This window comes from Tenrec ecaudatus, chromosome 9 (assembly GCF_050624435.1).
Source record: "Tenrec ecaudatus isolate mTenEca1 chromosome 9, mTenEca1.hap1, whole genome shotgun sequence".
NCBI lineage: Eukaryota > Metazoa > Chordata > Mammalia > Afrosoricida > Tenrecidae > Tenrec > Tenrec ecaudatus.
In genome coordinates, this window is record NC_134538.1 from 67336654 (window position 1) to 67353254 (window position 16601).

The 16601-nt window shown below is 41.3% G+C and overlaps 2 protein-coding genes across 4 annotated transcripts in view; both read right to left on the bottom strand.

The window, feature by feature from the left end:
• The window catches only part of SUGCT (succinyl-CoA:glutarate-CoA transferase), an 880365-nt gene that overhangs the window by 851061 nt on the left and 12703 nt on the right, over nucleotides 1–16601 (bottom strand). The window lies entirely within an intron of this gene.
• On the bottom strand, nucleotides 2886–7780 carry LOC142456987 (pro-neuregulin-1, membrane-bound isoform-like). The gene is made up of 3 exons (XM_075558351.1): nucleotides 7771–7780; nucleotides 3048–3591; nucleotides 2886–2982 (listed from the first exon to the last, which is right to left on the bottom strand). Exons 1-3 carry the CDS (start codon nucleotides 7778–7780, stop codon nucleotides 2886–2888), a joined length of 651 nt encoding a protein of 216 aa, XP_075414466.1.

Below are 16601 nucleotides of genomic sequence, written 5' to 3' on the forward strand. Positions count from 1 at the left end.
CGGTCATTCCATGATACCCATCTTCCCAACATGATGACTGAAGACAGACGTGTGCATAAGCAAACGTGGCGAAAAAAGCTGATGGTGCCTGGCTATCAAAAAGATATAGCGTCTGGGATCTTAAAGGCTGGAAGGCAAACAAGTGGCCATCTAGCTCGGAAGCAACAAAGCCCACAGAGAAGAAGCACACAGCCTAAGTGAATACAAGATGTTGAAGGGACCAGGTAGCAGACACCAAAGAACAAAAAACATAATTGTGTGGTCACCTTCCCCACATAAATGCTGAAGACAAATGTGTGCATAAGTAAGTGTGGTGAAGACAGCTGATCGTGCCTGGCTATTAAGAGATATAGCGCCCGGGGACTTAAAGGCTTGAAAGTAAACAAGAGGCCATCTAGCCCAGAAGCAACAAAGCCCACATGGAAGCAGCACACCAACATGTGTGATCATGAAGGGCCGAGGAGACCAGGTTTCAAACAACAAAGGCAGGGAAGGAAAAAAACATATCACCGCGAATGAGAGGAGTGCGTGATGGAGACCCAATACCCATCTGTAGACAGCTGGACATCCCTTGCAGAGGGGTAGTGGGGAGGAGATGAGTCACTCGGGGTTCAGTGTAGCAACAATGAAACTCAAAATCTTCCTCTAGTTCTTAAACTCTTCCTCCCCCCCAATTATCATGAACCCAATTCTACCTTGCGGACCTGGTTAGACCAGAGGATGCACAGCGGTGCAGTAGGAATCTGGAAACACGGGGAATCTAGGACGGATGAACCCCTCAGCACCAGCAGCGAGAGTGGCGACACCGGGAGGGAAGGGCATGTAGAAAGGGGGAACCGATCTTGGGGATCTATGTGTAACCTCCTCTCTGGGGGATGGGCAACAGGAATGTGGGTGAGGGGCGACACCGGGCAGTGTAAGATAGCATAGAGTAATAATTTATAAGTTATTAAGGGTTTGTGAGGGAGGGGGGAGCGGGGAGGGAGGGGGAGGGAAAAAAGAAAACCGAGCTGATTCCAGTAACCCAAGTGGAAGGCGAATCTTCAGAATGATGAGGGCAACTAATGTTTAAGGGTGCTTTACTCAATTGATGTATGTATGGATTGTGATAAGAGTCGTATGAGCCCCAATAAAATGATTTATTTTTAAAAAAGAATGCAGCCTATAAAACCCTTTGCAGGGTGCCTGTCACATGGTGTGATGATTAAGGTTGTGTGTAAACTTGGCTTAAACTTGGCAATTAGGATGTCATCATCCCCCGATATGATCCTACATAACGTAATAATTTCTGTGATCAGACCTGAGTGCTGTGAGCACTCAATTCAAAGGGAGTTTCCACAAGGATGTTGCTTACATCCAATATATAAGACTATTTTGACAAAGTTCTCTAGCTTTTTGCTCCTTCTGGATCCTACATCCAGCTCTCATCATCTGACATCCACTTCTTGGAATTTGAGCCAATGACCTGGCATGTTGTTGCTGCTGTTGTTATGTGCCTTCAAGTCGGTTCTCACCCTATGATCCCTGTGGACAACAGAAGGAAACGCTGCCTGGTACTAAGTCGTCCTCACAATTGACCCCATGCCTGAGCCCATTGTGCAGCCACTGTGTCAATCGATCTCATTGAGGGCCTTCCTCTCTTTTGCTGTCTCTCTACCAAGCATATTGTCCTTCCACAGAGGCTATCCTCCTTACAACATGCCCAAAGTACATGCGATGAAGTCTGCCCATCTTTGCTTCCAAGGACCACTCTAGTCATACCTCTTCCAAAACAGATTCATTTTCCTGTTAGTAGTCTATGGTACTTTTGAAATTGCTCGACAGCACCACAATCCAAATGTATGGATTCTTCTTCAGTCTTCCTTATTCAATGTCCAATTTTCACAAAAATATGACACTGTGGAAATTGTCATAGTTTGAGTGAGGTGCCCCTTAGTCCTCAAAGTAACATCCTTGCTCTTCAACACTCTAAAAAGGTCTTGTACAGCAGATTTACCCAAAGCAATGCATCTTTTGATCTCATGGCTGCTGCTTTCATGAGCATTGATTGTGAATCCAAGCAAGACAAATTCCTTGACAACTTCAATCTCTCGATTTATCATGATGTTACCTATTGGCCCAGATGTGAGGATTTGGGTCTTCCTGACATTTAGTTGTAATACATAATGAAGGGCTGCAATCCTTGACCTTCATCAGTAAGTGCTTCAAGTCTTCCTCACTTTCAGCAAGCAGGTCATGCCATCAGCATATCACAGGTTGTTAATAAGCCTTCCTCCAATCCTGATGTCACATTCTTCTTAATGTAATCCAGCTTTAATTATTTTCTCAGCATACAAATTGAATAAATATGATAAGATGCAACCTTGATACACACCTTTCCTGATTTTAAACCATGAAATATATCCCCTTATTCTGTTCACAACTGCCTCTTGATCAATAAAGAGGTAGCCAAAATAAAACAGAATTTTTTTCAAAGCTATGTATTAAATATTTTACAAAACAACCTTATCACCTTCAAAGTACTCTCCATTACACCTAATACATTTATCAAATATGTGATTCCATTTTTTTATTAATGATGTTTATTTTATCAATAAAAGTGAGACTTTTCAATGCCTTTATTGCAATTCCACTGCTTGATATTGACTATCATAGTGCATCACATTATTCAATATCAGTGCCAGAAACATCTGGAGCCTCACACACCTATTAGAAACTCAGAGCCCACTAGACACAAACAGAGGGATTAATACAATCGCTTTCGTTAATGATCTCATGCGACAGGCAGAGGCAGTCAGTATTAGACCTGGTAAAACACGTCTAGCTCTAGGTGAACTCTGAGGGAAGGTACGGCAGCAAGAAAGCAGCACCGACTGAGCATGCTCCTATTCAGGCAGAGACAGAAAGGGGGTGGACGTACTGTAGAAGCTGGCCATTATGTAGTTTTGGCAGCGATCACCAGTAAACTCATTTGGGCACTTTCTTGGGTATGAACTTTCATGGGCACATTCTCAGTACATCTTGCTCCACTGAATCCAGGTTGGCACTTGCACAAGTATCTTGAGGGATTGGAAAGGTCTTTCACCATGAAGCACTCGCCTCCATTCACACAGAACGTTTTCTCCTTCTCTGCGCATCTCACAAGATGGCTCGTTCCCACTGTGGATGTAGAAGTAGATGAAGAAGTATTTGCTCCTTCTGTTGATACTGTTATTTTAATGGGATAGTCTGAAAACACAGATGTTTTTTCAGTTGAAGCTGGTATAATAGTAATGATCTCATTAAAATTCACAATGGTGACATTGGCAGAGGCACTGTCATTTCCTAATTTGCTGATCACTTTGCACATATATTCTCCAGAATCATCTGGTGATGCTTTGTTAATGCGAAGTTCTGACTTCCCTGGCTTCTTTTGTATCTTGATGTTCTGTGGTTCGTTCTTACGGTTCAGTTCATTCCCATTCTTGAACCACTTGAATCGGAGAGAGGAGTATTCAGAACTGGTTTCACATCGAAGCACTAGCCTAGAACCTGCAGCTGACTCCTGACTTTTCATCTCTTTCAATTGGGAGGCAAGGATATTTGTGGAGTCTAGCAAGCCCCAAATTCATCATTCAGGCATCAGTCAGGAAGATTCTCCTCTCTCAGCCTAAGGTTGGCCAAGCAAAGGAGCACATCAGGTCGTGATTCCATTATTGAAAACATTTTTCAAACTCATCTCGATGGCTGACAGCACCTTCCTCATTTTTTTCTTCACCTCATCTACATTGTCAAATTGCTGCCCTTTCATGTCCCACTTCATTCGAGGAAACAAAAAGAAGCTGCGCAGAGTGAAGTCAGGTGAGTAAAGTGCATGGTGCAAGAGAGGCATGCTGTTTTTTGCCAAAAACAGGTGCAGAGATGGGTCCGTAAGCGGGTACATTATCATGATGGCAAAACCAGCCCCCCCCCCCCGTCTGCCACAAATCAGGCTTTATTTTGTAACACACTTCTATGCAATCTTTTCAGAACCGCTAAATAAGAAGCTTGATTAACAGCCTGACCTGGTGGAACAAACTCCAAATACACTAGTCAACATTTTCATCCATTTTTGAAGTTGGCAAACACCCAGAAAAAGGTTTGTCATCAATTGACATTTCACCTTTTTTGAAATGAGAAAAACACTCAGACACTTCAGTTTTACCCATAGCATTGTTCATAGCTGTGTTCAACATCATAACAGTTTCTGTGGCATTTTTGCCAAGCAGGAAACAAAATTACACAGCTGTATGCTGTTCTCTTAAACCAGTCCTCACAAAAACAAGGTTCAGGAGAAACTGCTTTCACGAAATAATTCAGGCAAGTCTACTGGGTACATGAACTCAGAGTGTTACTCAATGCTCGCCTAGCGGGGAAAAATGCATACTACGAAAGCTCTGCCCAGCAGAGCTTCTTCCGGTTTTCGGGTGGTACCCTCTCATATATATAAGTTCATATGAACACAATGAAGTGCTCTGGAATTCCCATTCTTCTCCATGCTATCCTTGAGTTAGAATCCACACAGTCAGAGGCCATTGCAGTCAATAAAACACAAGTAAGCATCTTTCTGCTATTCTCTGCTTTCGGCCAAAATCCGTCTGCCATCAGTAATATTGTCCTTTATTCAATGTCATCTTCCGGTTCTGCCTAGACCTCTGGCAGTTCCCTGTCAATGTACTGCAACCACTATTGAATGATCTGCAGCAACATTTTACTGACATGTGATATCAATGATATTATTCTATAATTTGAGCATTCGGTTGGGTCACCTTCCTTTGGAATGGGCACAAATATAGATCTTCTCAAGTCAGTTGGCCAAGTAGCTATCTTGAACTTTTTAGTTTCAGATATGCTGAGGATGTTCTTCCATTTGGTTTCCTAACTCTAAGTCTTTGCATAATTCTTGTGAATATCACATTTTTGCATATGCAATGTTTTACTTAGTCTTCTTGAGATACCCTTTGAAATTTTCTATTCAGCTCTTTCATTCCATCATCCATTTTCCTTAGCTACTCTATGATTAAGAGCAAGTTTCAGAGTCTCTACTGACATCCATTTTGATCTTTTCTCTTTCCTGTCTTTTAAATGACTATGTTAGTCTGGGTACATTAGAGAAACAAATACACAGAAACTCATATGTATAAGAGAGAGTTTTATATAAAGGGTAAGTGCACATCAAGAAAACATCCCAACCCAGTGCTGCCCAAGCCCACGAGTCCAACATTAGTCCATATGTCCAACACTAATCCACAAAGTCCTTCTCAAACTCACAAAACACACACAATGACATTGACTGCAGGAGGAAAGCTGAATCGGTGAACATCTAACAGTGTTTCAATTCTCTGCGTAAGCTTTTCAGGGGCTATTTCCTCCAAAGTAGGAATCCGATTCCTTATTCATAGTGGATTCTTAGTTTGGAACCCATTCTTATATCTTAGCTGGAACCCATTCACTTTGGATGCTGCTACTAGCATTTGATATACCAGTGACACGGCATCACAGCAACACACAGCCACCACAACACAAGTTGACAAACAAGCTGTGGTCTGTTGTTGTTAGCTGTCCTCCTGTCATTGGCCCAGTCATGGCAACCCTATGTAGAACTGAACAAAATGTTTCCCCCTAGTCCATCTCAGTTGGAAGCCCCACTGAAGCCTCTTCAATTTCATAGCAACACACAAGTTTTCACTCAGAGATACATATTAGCTGCCCATGAGATATATTTTCCCAGAATTGAACCCTGGTCTCTCACCCGGAAGGCAAAGATTCTACCAGTAAACCACCACTGGCCCCTTATTCTTTGACCTAGGTTCTAATTCCCATTGCTTTCAAAGTCATAACCATGAAGAAAAATGAAAACATTCACTTCTTGACAATACACACTAAAACTAACCAAAGTATTTCTATTCATAGCATTTGCTAACCTCAGACACCTATGTAAAACAGTAGTTTTCAACCAGTTTTATGGAAAGCCAGAAGTGTCTCAGAAGTTTCTTTGTGGGTAAGACAAGGTAGATATAGTACAACGTAAGAACTCTGGGACCCCAATCTCTGCTTCAAACGGCTCTTCTGCTCTTTTATTTTAGGCTTTCAAATAAGTTGAGTTTTGTTTTGTTTTGAAACTAGGCTATACAAGTAAAAATAGCTTTGAAAAACATTTTTTAAATCAATTAGTGTGGTAGTTACATAATCTGGTCCCAATTTGAGACTATTAAAAGTGAATGGGGTGGAGTTTAGCCTGTCAATCAGGTTGCTGCTTGATGACCTCATTTGGAGGCACTACAGAGATAAATAGCTTGCTGGATGCAGGACACACACTCTCTTTGCTTGGTATTTCTGATGACAAGACACATGGAGCAATGCTAGAGCCCTGGGGCTGGAGGAACCACGTGGGGACCCACACCAGTGCTGAGATGCTTACAACACCACTAGATCCACAAAACTTTCCACCCACTGGCCTGTGATCTTCCTGCATTCGGCATTATTGCATGTGTTTCATGAGTCTAAAGAGGAATGTATAGATTGGTATTGGACATATGGGCTAATGTCGGACTTAAGGACTTGATCTGGACTGGGCTGGGATGTTTTCTCAATATTAAATTGCTCTTAATATAAAGCTCTTTCTTATACACACGAGTGTCTGTGAATTTGTTTCTCTAGTCAACCCTGACTAACACAATCAGTTAACCTAAATAACTAACAGTCCTCAGTTTTGTAGGACTAGACAAGGTCCCATTTGTTTATATCTAAATGTCTTTGGAAAACTGTTGGTGCCCTTCTGTAGATGCATTGATGTAGAATGTCCAATGTTGGTGCATTGATGTAGAATTTCTAAGACTCGCTACCACTCCAATTTTTTTTATTATTTCTGAAGTTCCCTATGTAACTCAAGCTCAGAAAGTTCATTGACATTCGTATCTGTTCATGTCCTCTGTCTACAATGCCACTGTGGCTATCGTTTCCAGAGTTCTGCCTTCTGGTGCTGTTCCACCTAATCTGTGCTGTGATTCCTTTTTGGCAAGAACCATGAGTTTGTTGCGCGCACACACACACAAACACACACACCATGGGTTTGTTGCACACACACACATGCACACATACAGTGCCTGCTTTCTCTCCAGAGGGGTCAGGCCTGGTTCATGGGCAGCCACCACACTCGCCTATCCATCATCCTGGCTCGTCTCGTTATTATTTTCAGTTATCCCAACATACAATTTCTTCCTCTTCCCCTCCTCTTGTCCCCCAAGGCCATTACCACACAAACAGATTCAGTACAAATAGATGTCTATGGAACTCAGGCTCTCCAGTTGAGACAGCTATACTACATTTCCCAGGCTCAAACCTGGAAAGACTCTGGGAATATTTATTAAATATCATGGTTATAGTTAATAACTTCAACATCTAAAATAATGAGCTACAAACAACCATTTTCAACTTTTTGATGTTTATTAGCTATTACATTTTTCAAAGGGCTAATTGCCATTCATAATTCTTTGCTTGGAAAATACTGAGTTTCAGGAAACCTGAATTCTGGTTCCAATTCAAATTGCTATATGAACTTAACCAGGTTACTTAACTTCTCTCAATGGATTTTTCAACTGTAAAGAGACACGTGGTTTAGTCTAACTAATGGGGTCCAGAAGAAGTCCAAATGGAGTGTTCATGTTCCTGTTTCTATTGTCTGCAAATGTGATGAAAGGTACACTATCATGCTTAACCTCCTTGTCAATAATTTCCCTCTGTATTTCTTACCTTGCTCCATTTATAATGCAAGTTTACATGTGTAAAAGATAGCAACATACCACTACAAGGCAGAGCTAAGAAAAAAGTAAATTTCCAGCATTTTACTTAGCATGCTGAAAACCAATACTATAGATATGCATCAATTTCAAAAGAGAAAGACTAAATTTACATTTTTTAATAAAATTAATTGTGGTACCCTACTACTATCCCTCTTCTGTCCCTTTACAATAAAGTATATTAGTTAATGATAAAAAGGTAAGTAACATCACTGAACAATACATTATATGTGATCTATTCATTTATATAATAAATAGTTAAGTGCCTATTCTGGCAATAAAAACTTAAGTGCTTAATAAGCATTGGTAGATTAACCAATGTGGCATCTTCAGGCATTATTACATAACTAGGCTTAATGGCAATGATCTTTCCTTGATTGATTCCACAACTTAAGTCTAAAAGGAGAAATTTGGTGAAGCAGGCTCCCCTCCACCTAAACAACAGAAATATTTTCATATCTCCATTTATCAGGAGGGGTGGAAACTGAGGAAAAATCAAGTTCTTCATCTGGGCATGGATATATAGCCCCCCACCCCATCTAGGGGGACAAATAACAGAAAGGTGGGTGAAAGGAGACAACAGACAATGTAAGATATGAAAAATAATAATATATAATTGATCGAGGATTCACAGGGTGGGGGTATGGGGAAGAGAGGGCAAAAGGAGGAGCTGATACCAAGGGCTCAAGTAAAAAGAAATTGTTTTGGCAATGTTGATAGCAACATATGTACAAGTATGCTAATACAACTGAATGATGGATTGTTATAAGATTTCTAAGAGCCCCCAATAAAATGATTAATTAAAAAATCCATGGGTGGGGTTCACCATGTGCCACAATCTAATAAAAGGCAACTGATTTTGGTATGTTGTTTAAGAATCTGCATATGCCCCTCCCCCTGAGAAGAATTTATTTCAAAGGATGGCATTGAATCTGCAGCTCCAGGAGAGGGACATATCTGATTGGAGCACATGGGAGCAGATGAAGGGGTAGTAGGAGAGAGGGGAGCACATCCTGGCACACCAGGCCGTTAGGACTATGTTCCCAATTAGAGCAAGCAGTCCACAGAGAGGACCACATGGCCGGCCCCACTAGGAGACATGACGCCCCTCACTGACACAAAGCCCTACAAGGGACATCAGAGACACAGTGGAAGAATTGCACCCGATCTGATCCCGCTACACTGAGGCAAAACACTAAGGGAGTGCAACAGAACAGCAAGGGAATGGAGTGGCGAGGTCCCCAGGGAATGCTGAAGGTGGATTTTGGGGCCAGGGCGTGGTGCCCCAACAATCCTCAAACTAACTGCAAAAAAAAAAAAAAAAAAAGGAATCTGCATCCGACAAGTTGCTTTCCAGATTCTGAGTGAATTACCATGATCAAATTCTGAACAGAAATATAAAATTCCATACAACGACATAATGAATCTAAATGTCATCCTCTAAACAAAATTCTGGGACAACTATCTGATACAAAGTGATACAGGTTATAAAATTATAAAGGGCATCTGCCCTAAGGTAAAATGGCTGAACAAATGCTAAAGCTTCAGCATAACCTTTCACACAGATTCAATCCCTGTTGCTTAGAAACCAACCCTATCATTAAAGAAATGTTTTCCTTTGTGGTCAAGCTAAGAATGCGGCTACTGCCCATCATGGAGTCTGTCACCAACGCCTTACTGAAAATCTTTGTTTCATATCTCCCTAGGAGATGTTATGCTTTGGGCAAGGTAATTTTTAACAACCCGTCCTTCAAAGTACTCATCATGCCATTGTTGTCTGAGCAGACACCCTCCAAGGACATACTTTGTAATTATGTCTCTTAGCCAATCAGTGTATTCGAGGGGCACAGATAAAACCAATGGAAACAATGACGCTTCACTCTGTCCCGTCTTTAAGTGACCTCAGTCATTGTGAACCAGTCAGAACACTGGGCACTATAGCTATGTGAGCTTTGCGACCTCTACCTCACATACATGGCTTTGCTAGCAGAGGTTTCCACAAGTGTCCATTCGAATGGTGTTTTGGATTCGATAAATCTCCTTGATTTTCCTTTAATGGAATTAGACTAATCTTTTGGGTCGATTCCAAGGCGTCTTTCCCCAGTAGACCTCAAGGAGTTAAAGCATATGATGAGACCACCAAAAGTAGGCCCTTGAGACCTCCTGCTTTCTAGACTCCCAGGGATAATCTGCAGGTGACAGCTCCTGAATTGAGTCGCAAGCACTTTGGTGCTGCTCTTTGAAGTTAGCGAAGTCATTCATTCTCCAATTTTACCATTTTGTTCTCAGCTGAACAAGTTGCTTGAAAGTTTGTACTGTTAACTGTTTTGTGTTCACAGTATTTCTAATTTACAGTTTGAACCACTGTCTTCTGAGGTGCTGTGGAGTCTTAAAAGCCGCAGAAAGGAAGGGCACAGTACACCTCTTAAGAGTCACCACAAGAGTTGTTGCCAGCCACAAAACAGTTAAAGACGCCAGGCCTGCGTCAGGAAGACAGGCTGTCTGCAGGATCTGGATCTCGCAAGCAATAGCACCCAAGCAGGAACACACAATGAAAGGAATGCATTGGTCTAAGCAAAATATGGCCCAACCCCAAGCCAAAATCCCATTAGACTTTAATAAGATCCCGGGAGCACCCAAGTTCTGTATCTTGAACTCACCCTTTCCTGTGATCTGAAGTCTTGGTTTGCTGCGGTTCTCGGTACCCAAATAGTTTTAACATTTTGTGTGATAAGCCTGCCATCTAGTGGTCACATTGTAAATTCTTTTCTGCATATCAAGGTTTGATCCCAACCGCTCAGTAAATCCCTTCATTTGGCACTAATCTAAGTTTTACACCAGGGCTTTTTTTTTTCATTTTTTATTTTTAGAATCTTGCTTAAATTCCCAGTATCCCTTTCGAATGTTTCGGTTTTTGCTTCTGTTCATTGTCTAAACAATTTTGTACATATTTTCAGAGAAGTCCAATGATGGATGACAAAACTGGCACACGGACCTTTCATTTCACTGTGGGCATATCAAGTTTAGCGTGCTTCTTGATTGAGCCCCACCCCCACCATCCCCATCCAGGTCTTTGGTAAGATGAGGAATGCTGGCACTTGTTATATGATCAAAAATGATGTTCCCCAAACTATCCAATACCTTGGAAGGCAGGTACTTATTAAGGAATGCCTTTAGGACAGTGGTTCTCAACCTTCCTAATGCCACGACCCTTTAATACAGTTCCTTGTGGTGACCCTCAACAATAAAATTATTTTCGTTGCTACTTCATAACTACTGCTATCCACCCACCACCACCACCACCACACCCAAAAAAAAAAAAAAACTACTGCTATGAATCGGGCGACCCCTGTGAAAGGGTAGTCCGACACACAGGTTGAGAACCGCTGCTTTAGGATCACTGGCCAACTGGAGGAAGTCTGGCCTCACTAAATTATTCTCTCTTTTTAAATAATTTTATTGGGGGCTCTTACAGCTCTTATCACAATCCACACATAAATTCATTGTGTCAAGCACATTTGTACATATGTTGCCATCATCATTTTTAAAACATTTTTCTAATTGAGCCCTTGATATCAGCTCATTTTCCCCATCCCTGACCCTCCCTCACTCATGAACCCTTGATAATTTATAAATTATTATTGTTATTATTTCATGCTCTTACACTGACTGATGTCTCCCTTCACCAACTTTTCTGTTGTCCATCTCTCATTATTGGTCCTAAGGATTTGATCTGTCCTGGATTCCCTGTGTTTCCAGTTCTCATTTGTACCCATGTACATGCTCAGGTCTAGCCGGATTTGTAAGGTAGAATTGAGGTCACGGTGGTGCCGGGGTGAGGGGCAGAGCATTAAAGAGCTAAAGTTGTATGTTTCACCAGTGCTATACTGCACTCAGGCTCGTCACTAAATTAATCTTTTTGCACAGTAAATTCAATGCTAAAGGTTCCCATACCACTCAGAACCAGTGGAGAGCCTACTTTAATGGGTTTGGGGAAGTTTCCAAGAGGCAACGTGATATTAAATTTGCCTCCAGATAAGCAAAAGCAAATTTAAAACTGCAGTGCAAAACCTCTACAACAGCTACAGCATCTCTTTCCTCCACGTTTTCCTTCTATGGCCTCCTCTTCCTATAACCGACCCTCCCTGGTTTCCCTCCTAAAGTTTTCCTCTTTATCCTTTCTTGCTTCCCATTCTGAACTCCCCTATTTCTCAGGAGAAAGGATTGAAAGAGAAAAGAAGCAGGAAGAGCCAGTAACTGAAGCAAACCGGGAGCTGAAAGTCTTTCAAAATAAAATGCCCAAATGTGGTAGTTACATAATCTGGTGTCAATTTGAGGATTCAGTATGTAGCAGTGGAGCCTCACCTGTCAATCAGGATATAGCCAATTAGGTCTCTGTGTGGGCATGGTCTTCTCCTGAGGATTCTGGGTTATCCTGTACTTCCTCCTAAGAGACAGGAGTATCTTTCTCTCTCTCTCTTGGCTCTCTCCCTAGGAGCCTCTCTACTAACAAGGCTCACTCCCTGCAAGACAACCCTGTGGAGGAGACACATGGAGAAAGGCTGAAGGAGCCAGACCTCTGGAGATGGAGACCCACGTGGAGACCACTGCCAGCGCTGAGATGCTTATAATGCCACTGGATTCACAAGACTTCCCACCCTGTGATCTTCCTGCATTCGGCGTCATTGCATGTATTTCATGAGTCTAAGGAGGGCTTTATAGATTGGCATCGGACATATGGGCTAATATCAGACTTATGGACTTGATGTGGACTGGGCTGGGATGTTTTCTCAATACTCAACTCCTCCTGTATATAAAACTCTTTCTTATACACATATGAGTGTCTATGAATTTGTTTCTCTAGTCTACCCAGACTAACACAGCAGTAGAAGACCTCTTAGGGTTTCTTTTGCCCCCTGCACTAAAGCAGAACTTCACACACTACTATACAATGCCCAGGTCCTTATGAGGAGCCTCATAAGCTTTGTCAGGGATTTAGCATTTGAGCAGAACATTATCTAATCTTTTGCACATGCTAGTGGGACCTAGAGATGCACCCAGGTGGACAGAAGAAGTTAAATGCAAAGAACCTGAGAAAATATTATCTACCCAACATACATATCTTTTAATATTAGCTAGTGTATCTATACAAATATACTCTATTAAAATAATATCTTGTATATATATTAAATATTATCTATCATACATATCTATAAACCATCAAGGTGTGTAATTGCTAACTGAGATCAAGGTGGTTGTAAATTAGTTGAATGTTTCCCAAAAGTTACACACACAAGATAAACTAGGCTAGGGTTCCAGCTTGTAAGCAAGACAAAGGTGAAAATTTTTATAACTGAAGATATTGTTTAAACTTTTTATGGAATATTTGGGGTTATGTTTACAAGATACTGGCACCAGTATTACTTTTAATTCAATTTTTTTTCTTTGGAGTGTTCAATCACACACTAGCCAATTTAGTCAAACACCATCAACTAAAATAGGAAAATAGTGAAACTTCAGAACTGACCATTTTGGCTTCAAAATTAGCCCCAACCATAGAACAAAGAGCTAAGGAATGTGAGCAAAAGGTTAAAGCTCAACAGAATAAATCAATGGCATTACAGTTACAGGAATTACAATCTGCAGATTGCAATGCTAGATTCAAATATTGGTTTCCCCAATGAAGAGTCGTTAGCACAGGCTGTTTTTGCAAAAGGCCAAGACACTTCATGAAAAATTACCCCAAAGTGAATAACCTTGGTGTTTGTACATCAGCACAACACAAGGCTGGATGAAGGAATTCCAGGAATATAGCAGATGCTTTTCCATCAGTAACTCTCATTTTGCAAGCAGAAACAACCCCCTCCAAATTAATGAAAAACCTTGTCAACTTTAAATTCTCACTATGGCTACTCTCCCTGCTATAAATACGTCAAGTTTACAAAAACCTCTAACCTGGAGCACAAAACTTCTAAAGTAGTGATGATTTCAAATAATGACGAGACTTCAGTTCCTTATTAATTATTCATGGCTGCTTTGGTATAGCTCTGGATAGCCTTGAGAAAAATGGGAATTCCAGAACACTTCCATTGAGCTCATGTGGAATGTGTACATGGATCAAGAGGCAGTTGTGTGAACAGTACATGAGAATACAGTATGGTTTTAAATCAAGAAAGGTGTGCATTTTGGGTTGTATCCTCTCATCATACATATTCAAACTGTATACTAAGTAAATAATCAGAGAAGCCTATCTATATAAAGAACACAGCATCAGGATTGGAAGAAGGCTTATTAACAAGCTGCAATAATGCAAATGACACAACCTTGCCTACTCAAAGTGAGAAGAATTTGAAGTACTTGCTGATGAAGATGAAGGATTGCAGCCTTCCATATGGGTTACAACTAAATGTAAAGAAAAATCTTCACCACTTGACCAAGAGGTAACCTCATGATAGAAAGAGAAAAGATTGAAGTTGTTAAGGATTTTCAGCATGCTTGGGTTCAGTATTAATGCTTATGGAAGCAGCAGTCAAGAGATCATTGCTTGAAGTCCCTGGGGAATACCAAAAATAGACTTTGGGACCAGGGCATGGCAACCCATCACACTCAACTGGAAAACACTTTCCTCTTGTCAACAAGCATACCTGGAACTATTTATAGGCTTTTCTTTGTCATTTTTTTGTTGGTGGTGTTGTTGTTGTTTGTTTTTTGTTTTCTTTTGTTGTTTTGTTTTGCTCTGCCTTGTTTTTGTGCTTATTATTGTTTCTGCATGTCTATGATAGGCAAGATAAACAATCCAGCAGAGAACACATTGGGACCAACAATTCAGGGGTAGGTGGGTGGGGGGACATGGGAAAAGGGGAGGCAGGGAAAGGAAGTGGGTGCTAACAAACCCAGGGACAAGGGAACAACAAGTGATCTAAAATTGATGGTGAGGGGCTTGATCAAGGGCAATGTAACCGAGAGGAATTACTGAAACCTGAATGAAGGTTGAACATAGTAGGACAAGAGGAAAGTAAAAGGAAATAGAGGAAAGAACTAGGAAGCAAAGGATGTTTATAGAGGTCTAAATACAGGCATGTACATATGTAAATATATAATGATAGGGAAATAGATATATGTACATATATTTGTATGTTTAGTATCAACATAGTAGACAGACATTGGGCCTCTACTCAAGTACTCCCTCAGTGCAAGAAACTTTGTTCTAATAACCCGGCATTCCGTGATGCTCACCTTCCTGACACAATTACTAAAGGAAAAATGGGTGAAGAGCAAATGTGGTGAAGAAAGCTGATAGTGCCCAGCTAGCAAAAGATATAGCATCTGGAGTCTTAAGGCTTGACGGCAAACAAGCGGCCATCTAGCTAAGAAGCAACTAAGTCCACATGGAAGAAACACACCCCAGCCTGTGTGATCATGAGGTGTCTATGGAATGAGGTATCAGGCATCAAAGACTCAGAACAAAAAATCATCCCAATGTGAATGAGGGGGAGTGCAGAGTGCAGACCCAAAGCCCATCTGTAGACAATAGGACATCCCCTTACAGAAGGGACACAAGGAAGAGACTAGCCAGTCAGGGTGCAATATAGCACCAATGAAACATACAACTTTCCTGTAGTTCTTTGATGCTTACCCCCCATCACGATCCCAATTCTATATTACAAATCTAGCTAGACCAGAGCAGAACAGATCAGAGCTGGAAATACAGGGAATCCAGGACAGATAAACCCCTCAAAACCAATCACGAGAGTAGTGATACCAGGAGGCTAAGAGGAAGGTGGGAGTAGAAAAGGAGTACTGCTCACAATTATCTACATCTAACCCCCTCCCTGGGGGACAGACAACAGAAAAGTAGGTGAAGAGAGACATCAGTCAGTGTAAGAAATGAAAAAATAATAACAATTTATAAATTATCAAGGGTTCATGAGGGAGACAGAATGGGAGAGGGGAAATAAGGAGCTGATACCAAGGGCTCAAGTAGAAAGAATATGTTTTGAAAATGATGATGGCAACAAATGTGCTTGACACGATGGATGGATGGATGGATGGATGGACGGATGGATGGATGGATGGATGGATGATGGATGGATGGATGGATGGATGGATGGGTTGTGATAAGAGCTGTATGAGCCCCCAATAAAATGATTAAAATAATAAAAGGGAAAAAAGAGATCATTGCTTTGGGTAAATTTGCACAAGACCAATTTAAAGTGTTCAAAAGCAAAGGTGTCACTTTAAAGACTAAGGTGCTCCTGACTCAAGCCATGTTATTTTAAATCACCTTATATATATGGGAACACTGGACAATGAATAAAGTAGATGGAAGAAGAATCTATGCATTTGAATTCTAGTGCTGGGGATGAATATTGAAAGTATCATGGGCTGCCAAAACAAACAAATGAAACACACAATAATCTCTGGTTCTTTGAAGCTTCCTCATCCCCCACTATCTTGACCCCAGTCCTGCCTTTTAGTTCTGGCTAGACTAGAGCATGTACACTAGTACAGATAAGAGCTCATGACACATGGATTCCAGATCAGATAAACCCAAACCCCTCAGGAACATAAATGGGAGTAGCGATACCAGGAGGGTAGGGGGCACCTGGGGGAAGGAGAAGGGGGAACCAGAGTGGAAACCCAAAGCCCATCTGTAGACAATTGGACATCCCCTACAGAAGGGTCACAAGGAAGAGATGAGCCAGTCAGGGTGCTGTATAGCACGGATGACACACACAACTTTCCTCTAGTTCTTCAATGCTTCCTTCCCCCCACTATCATGAC